The sequence below is a fragment of the Eptatretus burgeri genome, chromosome 18 (assembly GCF_056783735.1).
Source record: "Eptatretus burgeri isolate ZD-2024b chromosome 18, Ebu_testis_v1, whole genome shotgun sequence".
Classification (NCBI taxonomy): Eukaryota; Metazoa; Chordata; class Myxini; order Myxiniformes; family Myxinidae; genus Eptatretus; species Eptatretus burgeri.
The window spans coordinates 18,913,001-18,926,397 of record NC_140978.1 but is presented as its reverse complement, the minus strand read 5'-3'; the positions used below and the strand labels follow the sequence as shown (position 1 = coordinate 18,926,397).

At 51.4% G+C, this 13,397-nt stretch overlaps 1 protein-coding gene across 1 annotated transcript in view; it reads right to left on the bottom strand.

The window, feature by feature from the left end:
- MARS2 (methionyl-tRNA synthetase 2, mitochondrial) overlaps positions 1-13,397 on the bottom strand; it is an 83,708-nt gene that overhangs the window by 19,957 nt on the left and 50,354 nt on the right. The window contains exons 6-7 of the mRNA XM_085863739.1: positions 2,638-2,772; positions 2,249-2,532 (exon numbers count right to left, since the gene is read on the bottom strand). Of these exons, the coding sequence (XP_085719865.1) occupies positions 2,249-2,532; positions 2,638-2,772 (419 nt within the window). The remainder of the gene's footprint in view (positions 1-2,248; positions 2,533-2,637; positions 2,773-13,397) is intronic.

Sequence of the window (13,397 nt, the reverse complement as noted above, 5' to 3'; positions counted from 1 at the left end):
TATAGGTAAAGCAAATCGGGATTTAGGTTATATTCAGAGGGGGATCATTTATAAATCTAAAGAGGTGGTGTTAACATTGTACAGGAATTTAGTGAGGGCCACATCTAGAATATTGTGTGCAGTTTTTGTCACCACAGTTCCAGAAGGACATAGATACCATAGAGAGGGTTCAGTGCAGGGCCAATAGATTGATTCCAGGCCGAGCTAGACTCAGCTATGACGAGCGGCTGAAGGAGACAGGGCTTTATACACTAGAAAGGAGGCGGTTACCAGGAGATATGATAGAGATGTTTAAGATAATGAAGGGTAGAGACAAAATAAGTGCAGAAGAATTATTCAATAGAGTAGACAGTGATAGGACCAGGGGCCTTAGCTTTAGAGTAAAGAAGAGGAGAGTTAAGACGGGAGTAGACAAGGGTCTTTTTCTTCGAGAGTAGCTCATGCATGGAATGGTCTCTCTTGAAAGGTAGTGGCAACAGAAACAGTAGATAAGATTCAATTGGAATTAGATAGGTACCTCGAAGTATTGGGGATGGAGGGGCATGGGGATGTTGACAGGACTTTTTGGTAGCTTGAGCATCGATGGGTGATTGTGTACGAAGTGCTGTTGGTGGCGGTCTTGTCATGGGGTGTTGTGTGATGTTTTTTTGTGTTTTTTTTAAACCCAAGACCATCTATGCCCTTTCCCCCTACCCTGGGAAAAACTACAACAAATAAATAAATAAATGAAAACAAACAAAAAAAAAAAGATTTTTTTTTTTTTTTTGGCATTTTTCTTATTTTGATCTAATGTTGACAAGTCGGTTCAGTGTTGATGTGGCACAGGCATGATGGGCTGAATGGCCTCCACTTGCATCTAATTTCCTTGTGTGACTAGGGTCAGGTCATGGATACACAAAAAGACCCTCCCTCCTCCCCCTTTAAGGTGGAAAGACCACCTATGATTTCCACCTGTATGATTGGGCCAATCCACACCAAATTTTGCGATGTGGTCGGGGTATCCGGGTACACATAATAGGTACAAATAATAATAAAATAAATCCCCACAAGGCAATCGTGTGTGTGTGTCTCTCTCCATCCAAAAATCATAGAAAACTGCTCAGCCAATCTCCACCAAATTTTGCATGTGTGCTGGGGGTACCAAGGGTCAGGTCAGGGGCACAACCCCTCTCCCACACAATTCTGTGTATGTGTTTGTATGTCTGAAACATCACAAGAAACTGACCTCAAAAACAGGAAATGAAGCCATTTGGTCCATTATTCCAATGGTATATGCCTGGTGTTAGCTTAATCGTTTGGGTGGTGGGCTTGGGATCCGAGGGTCCCGAGTTCAAATCCTGCTTGGTCGTTGAATTATTACTAGGTGGGGTTGACTCAGCCTTCTGAGGTCGGGAAAATGAGTACCAGCTTGGTGAGTTGATTGAGCCATTTGAGTATCCTGCGTCGGAGTAGTGACCTATCCATGATTGTGCCGAATAGTCCAGGAGACTGCATCGGCAGCACCATTGCTCTCGACAGAGTATGGTCTCAATGGATGGATGGATTGCAATGGTGCACTCTGGTGTTAACTTTTGCTCACTTTAAACATCAATCTTTTTATGGTTCATTAAAATCGAAATAACCCGATCTTGATCGGGTGACCCAGCTTTTGTGGAGTAGCCAGTGCTACACGGGGAAACACCAAAGGCCACTATAAAGTGTACATTGGGATGTGGGGTCAGGCAGCACTGCTGCTGGCCTACAGGAAAAAGGTAACCACTATGAGGCCAACAGCTCCAGAGCTTTTCAATGTCCGATACAGTAGGTCCTGAAACCACCACCAGGAAAAACTCACCCATGTGCTGGGTATCTCCCCCCCCCACCCCTGCAGCACTGGATTACAAGTCAAAGTCATAATTACAAGTCAAAAGAAGATGCCAAATACATCCATCACCCACCAAAATCATGGCAGGCATGTCAGTTGATAGTTGTGTGATCTTTAAGGTGGTATGCACAACATGAGGACTGAAACTACACCATACTTTATCAGCTATCCATTTTAACAGCATCGTGAAAATATACAAACTTGTATTGAAACGTTCTGGACGACAACAAAGATATTGAGAGATTTATCTCCCTCTTAACACCCCACAAGCCGCTCATAACCAAACCGTAGTCCTTCCAGACCCCCATGGCATTTGTGTAAAACTGACTTAGACTTACACCTACTATGTTTTGCTTGTGTTGCTTGACAGCTGTGCAGACGTACCACTGTGCATAATCGGTAGCTTCCAAGGTTGTTTGTGTTGCACAAAGGCGTTTGCTTGATGCAAACAAGCCATGATGCCTTCCAATGCTCGATACACTCTGGCGTTCTCAAAGTGCTTTTGAACAAGGGCTGGTAATGCCTCGACAGCTGTAATTAACTCATAGTCTGCACTGGTCAGCACGTCTGTTGCACGGGTGAAGCTGGATGTAGTACTGGCTTTTGGAAAAAGTGTTGAATCGAATGGAGGGAAAATCTGTTTGGGGTTTAAGCTTTTTGCCACACACCTGTTGGAAAATTAAATATTAAAACATGTCAAAATTAAAGGACTTTTTAATAGGGTGGGATGAGAGATTCTCAAAAGGCTTCAAAGTAATGCAAAACCATTGTACCTGTTCAGAAGACCTCCCAATGTGCCTGTTAACTCAGCATGAAGTAGCTTCGTTATTTTACTCTGGTAGTAATCGCCATCTGATTCTGGGACGCCTTGGCGGAGCAAAAAGTATCGCATCCCGTCAGTCGTGTACCTATTGGAAGAGGCTGATGATTAGAAACAAATTATTTGAATAAAAATTAAAAGCATGCCAAATCGCTCACCTGTGCTTCGTTTTCCTGTATGGGTAGTGAGTGCACTTGAGGCATGTTAAATGAACAATGAGTGGCATTCAAGAAAGTTCCACAAATGAGATAAAGTAGAACAATATGAGGTTAAAAAAAACAACTCAATCAAAAGTAATAATGTGTGTGTGTGTGTGTGTGTGTATAATGCCTGGTGTTGGCTCAATGTTAGTGTGGTGGGCTTGGCATCCTATGATCCTGAGTTCAAACCCCACTCTGCTGTTGAATTAATACCAGGTGGGGTTGACTCTGCCTGTCATCCTTCCGAGGTCGGCAAAATGAGTGCCAGCATGCTGGTATACTGTGTTGGAGTGGCGACCCATCCAGGATTGTGTCTAATAGCCAAGGAATCTGCTTCGGCAGCACCAACGCTCTGTACAGAGTATGGTCCCAGTGGATGGATGTGTGTGTGTGTGTGTGTGTGTGTGTGTGTGTGTGTGTGTGTGTGTGTGTTAAAACACACACAACATATGTACATATATATATATATATATATATATATATATATATATATATATATATATATATATATATATATTGTTGCGGTATTCGCGCCCGCCGGCGTGCTGACGGCCACGTAACTCGAATCGCGGCACGTCGCCCACCGGACGGACAATCCAGTCGTGACCCTCTCGGACTAACGCCGGGAACCAGTCACGGGTGGACCTTTCGGTCTCACCGCGATCGAGCCAATCAGCCCCCGCGTGGGATAGGGTTGCTCGCCAAATTCGACCTACCTAAGTACCCACGCGGAGGGTAGACCGGGCGATCGCACCTCGCCGCAGGTCGACTTCGGACACGGCCACTTAAGCGACCTGTTCCGTACTATCGGGATAACCGAACGGTGTTATCGTCGACCTCGACGGTTCGATTAATTATCGGGCGTATTCAGCCCACTACCAACCCTTTACGTGAAGCAAGATGAGGATTCAATGAAGGAAATGACGAAGCGAAGCGGGAAACAGTTCAACACAAAGCACATTTATTCGCGACGAACGGAAAGCACACATATTCAATTCCACCAAAAGCACACAGAAAAGAAAAAAACACAATGCAATTTACACAAAAAGCAAATGCGACAATGCAGATCTAATACCGATTACACGAGCACACGGCAACACTTATACAATTTTACTTCACAGACGGCGCCAACAACACATACCCAAAACCAAGGAAAGAATACCCTCAAGGATGAGGCGGGCCTGAGGCCGAGACCGGGTCGGGCCTACCCGTCTGGTGATGAGACGCGGAGCGGCGATGGTGCCTCAACTCCGCGGGCCTCGCGGGCAGTGTCTGGTAGGGGGTGGGAAAGGGGCCCCCTTGGTCGCACTATCTCAGCGCGGGGGGGAAACAGGAGGGGGTTGCTCATGCTCGGGGTATAGAGGATTTTTATTGTCCCGCGACGAGCGTCTCCACCTCGGCCAGGTCGCGCTGTCGGCCTCCCTGGGGTGCAACTCCCTGCACGACGCGAGCACCCCCTCGTCTGCCCTCGCCCCCTCTCCACAGCTCCGTCCCCTCCGCTCCGACTCCAACGCACACGACGACCAGCTCCTTCTTGCCAACTCCACCGCCCGCGAAGTCTTAACTCTCTGTTCTCGACTCTCCTACTCTCTGGACTGACGAACACGGTCGCTTTTATCAGCCCCGTAGCTTCGCCCTCTCATCTTTGACCCCCTCCCTTCGACCTTTCACCTCGCTCCCCATTGGCCCGAGAAAAAGTGGGCGTGAATGCTTTTTGATCCATAAATTTGCATATATCGATCGCCCTCCAACGCCCTGGGGGTGGGGCCAATTCGCCCCTCGCTCACCGATTGGACGGCAAAAAGTGGGCGTGTGTCGTTTTTGATCCGTTTTTGAAGCACAAAATCCGTGATTTTGTACACGCTGTTCGGCGCGCGCCCTGCACGAGTCCAACACCGGTACCCACCGGCGGCGCAAGAACGGTGGCGATGCGACGGTTGCGAGGTGTGACGTGAAGGTCGTAGCGGTTGTGGTGAAGCGGTGGTTGGTGGTGGTAACAATGGCGGTTGGTCCAAATTAAAGATAGTAAAAGAAAAACGGCTATACTGAAGAGTCGCAGCACGCGTAAATGACATGTATTCCCACTAGACAACGGGTTTGGGCCTAACTACACATGTACTTACCGAGATACCTCACCTAAGGGACCTGAATGGTGGTTTGCGAATTTGGTAACCACAACACTACCCCCTCCCCTTTTTACAGACTCGTCCCGAGTCGTCAAATTTTCGTGTGCCATCATGTGTAGTTTTCCCCTAGTACATTTTACCTACGGATCCCTGAGTGCGACATTCATGGTATTCGTGTCCCCAAAATAAATAACCTGAGGGCTGCGTAACTATCTAAACAAACTCACTCACACGGACGACTTAAATAAAATTGCCGGCGCTAGACAGACATGCCGGGGGCGCACTCATATTTACAGTACATCTTAACCTTAACTTACAAATTTTACACTAAACCATGGCCCAGGATCATTGAACTCTGCAAAAAGAAAGCAGTTAGCAGGGAGCCAGGCTGCCCGCATGCAGTCTCTGGCTCAAACAATGCAGGTGACAGGGAACGTGGCTGGCTGCTCACACGCAGTCCAAGGCCTTCCCTTTTGAACTGAACGCAGTGAACCACAACGGTGCATGGGCTGCACAAACGCAGTCTCTGTGCCAGCTCAAGTGGCACACGCAATGAGCACAACGAATGGATGCATGAACACAAACACGGTGCACGGGCCGCCACTGCAGGCCCGTGTTGTAGCTGCCAACGGGGCAGTTCTCGCAGCTTGCAAACTGTTGCTTTTACGATCCTGGCGCACATGGCAATGAACAGGGGGGGGGGGGCAAAGCAAAAATTGAACGGGGCTGGTGAACATGGGCAGTGGGCATGGCATGGCAAAGGTGAGCAGGCAAACACAGCCCGCAGAAGAAGGCCGCTGCAGGCAAACATAGCGGGCAGATGAACTGGCCGGCACAGGCCTTGAAGAAAAACAGCCAGCAGATGAACTGGCCGGCACAGGCCTTGCAGCACAGCAGCTGCAGACGATCCAGCCGGCACAGGCCTTGAAGAAAAACACGGCCAGCCGATGAAGTTGGCCAGCCTTTGCCGTTCAGTGGATGTTGGTGGAGGGAGTGCGGTGGTGCTGGCCACTTGGAAGGCGGGCTCGGACCTACCTACCTGTCTCCCTCCCAACCTATCGCCTTTGCCTGTCACTGTACATACCCACTCCCTTAATTTGTGAAAAACCAATTTAGCCCCCACTTATTATTTTTTTTTATTTTTATTTTTATGTTTACTTCCCCACTATAAATCGTCCCCTAACCCCCTTTATCGTCCTTGTTCGGCTAACCTATCCTGTCACCTAGCCTACTCCCAACCCCTACGTTCCCTTCCCGGAGGGGAATAAGGGAGAGCTGGCGTCCTGTGTCGAGGCCCAACGAAGCCTCAGAATGGCCTCCCCAGAGTTCGGCGATCTATAACCAAAGTGGGTCCAGCGGCCCACAACGACAGCGAGGGGATGGATGGTGCGGAGGGGTACATCTCCTAATCTACCCTAACCATTTAACTGCTAAACTACCCCGGGGCTTTCAACAAGCGCCTCTCGCTTAAACTATTGGTTCTATAAACCCAGATTCCCGTCGCCTGTGTTGGTGTCCTCACAATTTCGGGCCTCGCCCCCCCAATTTTCTCTCCGTGCCCTCACACGGTCTCCTGGCTAGGACACGTGGCTCCCTTTGGCAGGCACGACCCTCTGCCGAATCTCCCGCTATGGCACCCCCGGGCACTACACTGCCTCCGAGCCTACCAGCTCCCTAACACCGGGAGTGCCCCCATGGCACCTCCCCTGAAACGCACACGTGGCAGGCCGGCCTCCCGGGCCCCTTTCCGAGGGTCACCCGTGCCCACAACACTGCCCACGCGGCTAATGGCGCCCCGGGCCCCCGCACCAAGCAGGCGCACCCGTGCCCACTACTCTATCCCGGCCCCCCATGGGCCCATGGCCTACCGCGGCCGACTAGCCTGGTGCCGGGGTACCCACTCAGCGATACTCACCTTTCGCAGCCACGCTCCCAAGCCCGTCAACAGGGCTCCTGCACCCCTCCAAACGGGTTTCGAGCCTACACACCCACCAACAACAAAACGACCTCCATTTTTCAATTTGACTAACCCCCTAACTCACTTTATACTGACCCCGGGGTCCCTTGGGTGGGAGTCACTCCTCCCCCCAATCACTCATCGCACCATGCATTCCCCATTCGGTCCATTCACACAGACCCGCTGGCCTCACTCACTCACCAAGCACATGCTTCCAATTCACTCACCAACAACTCTTCAACACACACACCACTGAACTCTGCCATCCTCCTAACTACATCCCCTAACTAACTCGTGCTCCCACGTCGTCCCTTAAACTACAGCACGTTCCTTTTAACCTACGTAGCTAAGCTACGTCCCCTCTACACATCCACAAGTCTGTCACTGTCTTCTAAATCCAAAAAATCATTTTATTTCCCAACCTAAATCTGGCTACAATCCCTCTAACTAATCCATTCCACGGACTCCATGAGGACTTACCCCTGCCCCATGGAGTCGGTCTAACTAAGCTAACCCTTCCCCCTAACTAGTTTCCACCCTGTGCCCCGGGTCAAGGGGGTCTTCCACCCCTTGCCCAGGAATCCTGTGCACCCGAAAGTGAGGCTTGCTTTTTTTTTTTTTTCTTTTTTTTTACATGCGCAGCACCTGCGCGGCAACTCGCACACTCTGCACCTGCCCGTGACGTCATGCAGCTGCACGTGTACCTCGTCCCTCCTTGGACGGTACCATCCGGCAGAGATACCCCTCCTGCCGGATTCCAACCCCACGTGCAGCCATGACGTCACCGTGCGCATAAAAAAAAACACAAGCCCCACGTCTCGAGGGGTTCCCCACGCGAACACATGTGCTTTGCCCGTTGGAGCTTAACACACACGATCGCGTGGAGAACCCGTCCGGTCCAAATCCATTTACCTGCCTAAACTTTGTCCGTCCGCGGGATCGGCAAATCCACCGCGTGCGTTTCCGGACCGGGACTTCACTCTCGCAAGCGAGCACGTGGTGGTCTCGTGCGTTGCACAGCACGAACCTCGTGCTCACTGCTGGGTGAACCCGGCACGGTCCCCGAAATAGCTACAGCCGCTACTCGGCTTTCTTTCTTCACATGTCTCCGTCGTCGCCTCCATTCCACACACGCATACCTGCGTGTTACGACGCACACAGTCCACACCATTACATTCACACCGGGAGACGCGGCTGCGTGCTCCCGCATGCCAACCGACATCTCCCTCACATACCACTCTCTCACACACACGGTCTCCCTTGCACACAGCGACCTTGCACACAGCCGTTCACTCACGCGTGCCTCACTACTCACACAAACCATACTACTCACACACGCGGGGGCACTCAACCGCTGTGCCTCATCCACACACCGTGCCTCACTCATACACGCGGGGGCACTCAACCGCGGTGCCTCATCCACACACCGTGCCTCACTCATACACGCGGGGGCACTCAACCGCGGTTCCTCATCCACACACCGTGCATCACTCATACACGCGGGGGCACACACCCGCGGTGCCTCACTCACACACACGGCGACACTCACACACGGTGCCTCATCCACACATGGCGTGCTGGGAAGCACGTACTCCGGCACCATCGCCACCACACCACTCACACACGGGGTCGCTTCCACACACGGGGACGCACTCACACCTTGCACCACACACACAGGGACAACCACACTGGGGATTCGTGTCCCCACAAGGGTCTCCGGGGCCTCTATACCCCCCAAGCTTTCCGTGCACCCGTTCACAGCACTCCTCCTCTCAACCTCGCAAAGCACGACCGAACTCACCTGGTCGTGACTCGCCTCAAGGGGGCATACTCCCTCCCCTCGTTCCTGGAGGAGGCCATCCAGGTGCTCGCACTGGGTCTCCACCCAGTCCGCCAGCTCACCCCCATTGTCCTCCACTACCTCCGTGTGTGTGTGTGCGTCATTCACCCCGTCTTCATCGTCCAGTCTTCCCTCAATTTTTTCTGTCTCCCGTGTCTCTATACATTTTCTCTCCTGGTTCCTTTTTTCTGTCTCTTCCTGGTTCCTTTTTCCTTCCCATCTGAGTCGTTCTTTCTCTCTGAGCCCCATTAGCTGTTCGTTCTCCCTCCGTTTTAGTTGTTCAATTTCACACTCATAGAGTTGTTGTTTTCTCTCCCACTGTTCCTCCTGCTCTTTGTTTTCCAATCTCATCGTTTCTTTCAATTGGCTCATTTCCTTCCTGTGTTTCATTCGCTGTTCTCTCACGACTCTTCCTCGTTTCCTCTCCTGTCCTTCCTTCTCCAGTTTCATGGTTTTCTTCATTTGGTTAATCTCCTGTTTGTGTTTCATTCGCTGTTCTTTGTCTATCTCCTCGTACTCCAGCCTCAGCTTTTCTTTCAATTGGTCAACCTCAGATTCATGTTCTTTTTGTTTTCTATTCCATTGTTCCTCTCGTTCTTCCCTCTCCAATCTCGTTGTGTCCTTCAATCTCCTGATTTCTCCTTCCTGCTTCATTCCTTGCTCCTTTACTTTCTCCTCGTATTCAAACCTATTTTTTTCCTTTTGTCGTTCAGTTTCAAATTCATACTCTTTCAGTTTTCTATTCCACTGTCTTTCTTGTTCCTCCTTCTGCAATCTCGTCATTTCTTTCAACTGACTGATTTCTTTCTTCCTTCATTACTCTTTCTTGTTCCTCATTCTTTAATCTGGCCTTCGCTTCCAGCTGTTCGATCTGTACAGTGTGGTTTCTTAAAGTTTCATTTTCCGTTCTCTTCCTTTCCTCTTTTAACACTCTCAGTTCGTTTTGTAGTTCCCTCTCTTTGTTTTGGTGTTTCTGTAACTCAGAAACTTTCTTTTCCAATTCCTTTCTCATCTCTGCACACTCAGACTTTGCTTTGGCTTTTAACTGTTCTTCCGGCTTGCGCTTGTGGTTTTCTACCCGTCTTCCCAGTTCCTCTGTCTCCGTTTTTCCCTCCAGTCCCAGCTTATCAACTCTCTTCGTCAAGTCTTGAAGTCTTTTCTCACACTCCACCGTTTCGACCTTCAATCCCTCCTCTGTCTCCTCCTGGCTTTCTTTTAATTGGTTTTTCGCTTCGAGTGCGTTTCCATCCATTTTTTTATTTTCCATTTGTTGCGTATTTCTCTTCATTTCGTTGTTCCCTTCTTTCATTCCGTCAATTATGCTCTGCACGAGTTCCATAACGTGCTGTATTGTCACCTGCCCTGGCCACTCCCACTGACTACATTTAGCGGTGGGGTTATAATAAAAAAACCGACCAGATGAACGGCATCGATGCCTTTCCCAACCTTCTGGTACGGGTTTCTCTTGCACGGTGATCTCGTCCTGAGCCATGGATTCTACATTACTATTACACATACCTAATCCACCCGGCACCCGCTCGCCTTGAGACGCCATCTTGCTTCTCGTGAAGGGTTAATTTAGCTCGCTCGTAATTTGGAGGGAATCGGGGGTCGCTTCTCTCACCCCTGGACCGATTCCCGTGAATTTAGCCGGAGACAGGAGAGCCCGTTTTCCTGTTCTCCGATACCAGTGCCGCGAGGAGGGCGATGAATTTGTATCGCACGACCTGACACCAGTGTTACGGTATTCGCGCCCGCCGGCGTGCTGACGGCCACGTAACTCGAATCGCGGCACGTCGCCCACCGGACGGACAATCCAGTCGTGACCCTCTCGGACTAACGCCGGGAACCAGTCACGGGTGGACCTTTCGGTCTCACCGCGATCGAGCCAATCAGCCCCCGCGTGGGATAGGGTTGCTCGCCAAATTCGACCTACCTAAGTACCCACGCGGAGGGTAGACCGGGCGATCGCACCTCGCCGCAGGTCGACTTCGGACACGGGCCACTTAAGCGACCCGTTCCGTACTATCGGGATAACCGAGCGGTGTTATCGTCGACCTCGACGGTTCGATTAATTATCGGGCGTATTCAGCCCACTACCAACCCTTTACGTGAAGCAAGATGAGGATTCAATGAAAGAAATGACTAAGCGAAGCGGGAAACAGTTCAACACAAAGCACATTTATTCGCGATGAACGGAAAGCACACATATTCAATTCCACCAAAAGCACACAGAAAAGAAAAACACAATGCAATTTACACAAAAAGCAAATATAAAAGAGAAACACAATGCAGAGCTATCCGACTACCGAGCACACGGCAACACTTATACAATTTTACTTCACAGACGGCGCCGACAACACATACCCAAAACCAAGGAAAAGAATACCCTCAAGGATGAGGCGGGCCTGAGGCCGAGACCGGGTCGGGCCTACCCGTCTGGTGATGAGACGCGGAGCGGCGATGGTGCCTCAACTCCGCGGGCCTCGCGGACAGTGTCTGGTAGGGGGTGGGAAAGGGGCCCCCTTGGTCGCACTATCTCAGCGCGGGGGGAAACAGGAGGGGGTTGCTGATGCTCGGGGTATAGAGGATTCCTATTCTGCCTCGAGTCCCGCGACGAGCGTCTCCACCTCGGCCAGGTCGCGCTGTCGGCCTCCCTGGGGTGCAGCTCCCTGCACGACACGAGCACCCCCTCGTCTGCCCTCGCCGCCTCTCCACAGCTCCGTCCCCTCCGCTCCGACTCCAACGCACACGACGACCAGCTCCTTCTTGCCAACTCCACCGCCCGCGAAGTCTTAACTCTCTGTTCACTTGACTGACGAACGCGGTCGCTTATATCAGCCCCGTGGCTTCACTCTCTCATCTTTGACCCCCTCCCTTCGACCTTTCACCTCGCTCCCCATTGGCCCGAGAAAAAGTGGGCGTGAATGCTTTTTGATCCATAAATTTGCATATATCGATCGCCCTCCAACGCCCTGGGGCGGGGCCAAATCGCCCCTCGCTCACCGATTGGACGGAACAAAAGTGGGCGTGTGTCGTTTTTGATCCGTTTTTGAAGTGGAAAATCCGTGGTTTTGTACACGCTGTTCGGCGCGCGCCCTGCACGAGTCCAACACCGGTACCCACAAGCGGCGCAAGAACGGTGGCGATGCGACGGTTGCGAGGTGTGACGTGAAGCGGCGCCGCGGTGGGTGGTTGATGTTGTGGTTGTGGTGGTAATCATGGCGGTTGGTCCAAAATAAAGATTGCAAAAGAAAAACGGCTATCCTGAAGAGTCGCAGCACGCATAAATGACATGTATTCCCACTAGACAACGGGTTTGGGCCTAACTACACATGTACTTACCGAGATATCTCACCGAAGGGACCTGAATGGTGGTTTGCGAATTTGGTAACCACAACAATATATATATATATATATATATATATATATATATATATATATATATATATATATATTGTTGTGGTTACCAAATTCGCAAACCACCATTCAGGTCCCTTAGGTGAGGTATCTCGGTAAGTACATGTGTAGTTAGGCCCAAACCCGTTGTCTAGTGGGAATACATGTCATTTATGCGTGCTGCGACTCTTCAGGATAGCCGTTTTTTTTTGCTATCTTTATTTTGGACCAACCGCCATGATTACCACCACAACCACAACATCAACCACCAACCACAACGCCGCTTCACCACAACCGCCACGACCTTCCCGTCACACCTCGCAACCGTCGCATCGCCACCGTTCTTGCCCCGCTGTGGGTACCGGTGTTGGACTCGTGCAGGGCGCGCGCCGAACAGCGTGTACAAAATCACGGATTTTGTGCTTCAAAAGCGGATCAAAACGACACACGCCCACTTTTTGCCGTCCAATCGGTGAGCGAGGGGAGTGGCCCGCCCCAGGGCGATCGATATATGCAAATTTATGGATCAAAAGCCTTCACGCCCACTTTTTCTCGGGCCAATAGGGAGCGAGGTGAAAGGTCGAAGGGAGGGGGTCAAAGATGAGAGGGCGAAGCTACGGGGCTGATAAAAGGACCGTGTTCGTCAGTCCAGAGAGTCCAGAGGCGGAGAGTAGGAGAGTAGGAGAGTAGGAGAGTCGGAAACAGAGAGTCAAGACTTCGCGGGCGGTGGAGTTGGCAAGAAGGAGCTGGTCGTCGTGTGCGTTGGAGTCGGAACGGAGGGGACGGAGCTGTGGGAAGGCAGCGACACCAGACGAGGGGGTGCTCGCGTCGGGAGCTGCACCCCAGGGAGGCCGACAGCGCGACCTGGCCGAGGTGGAGACGCTCGTCGCGGGATAATAAAAATCCTCTATACCCCGAGCATCAGCAACCCCCTCCTGTTTCCCCCCGCGCTGAGATAGTGCGACCAAGGGGGCCCCTTTCCCACCCCCTACCAGACACTGTCCGCGAGGCCCGCGGAGTTGAGGCGCCATCGCCGCTCCGCGTCTCATCACCAGACGGGTAGGCGCGACCCGGTCTCGGCCTCAGGCCCACCTCATCCTTGAGGGTATTCTTTTCCTTGGTTTTGGGTATGTGTTGTCGGCGCCGTCTGTGAAGTAGAATTGTATAAGTGTTGCCGTGTGCTCGGTAGTC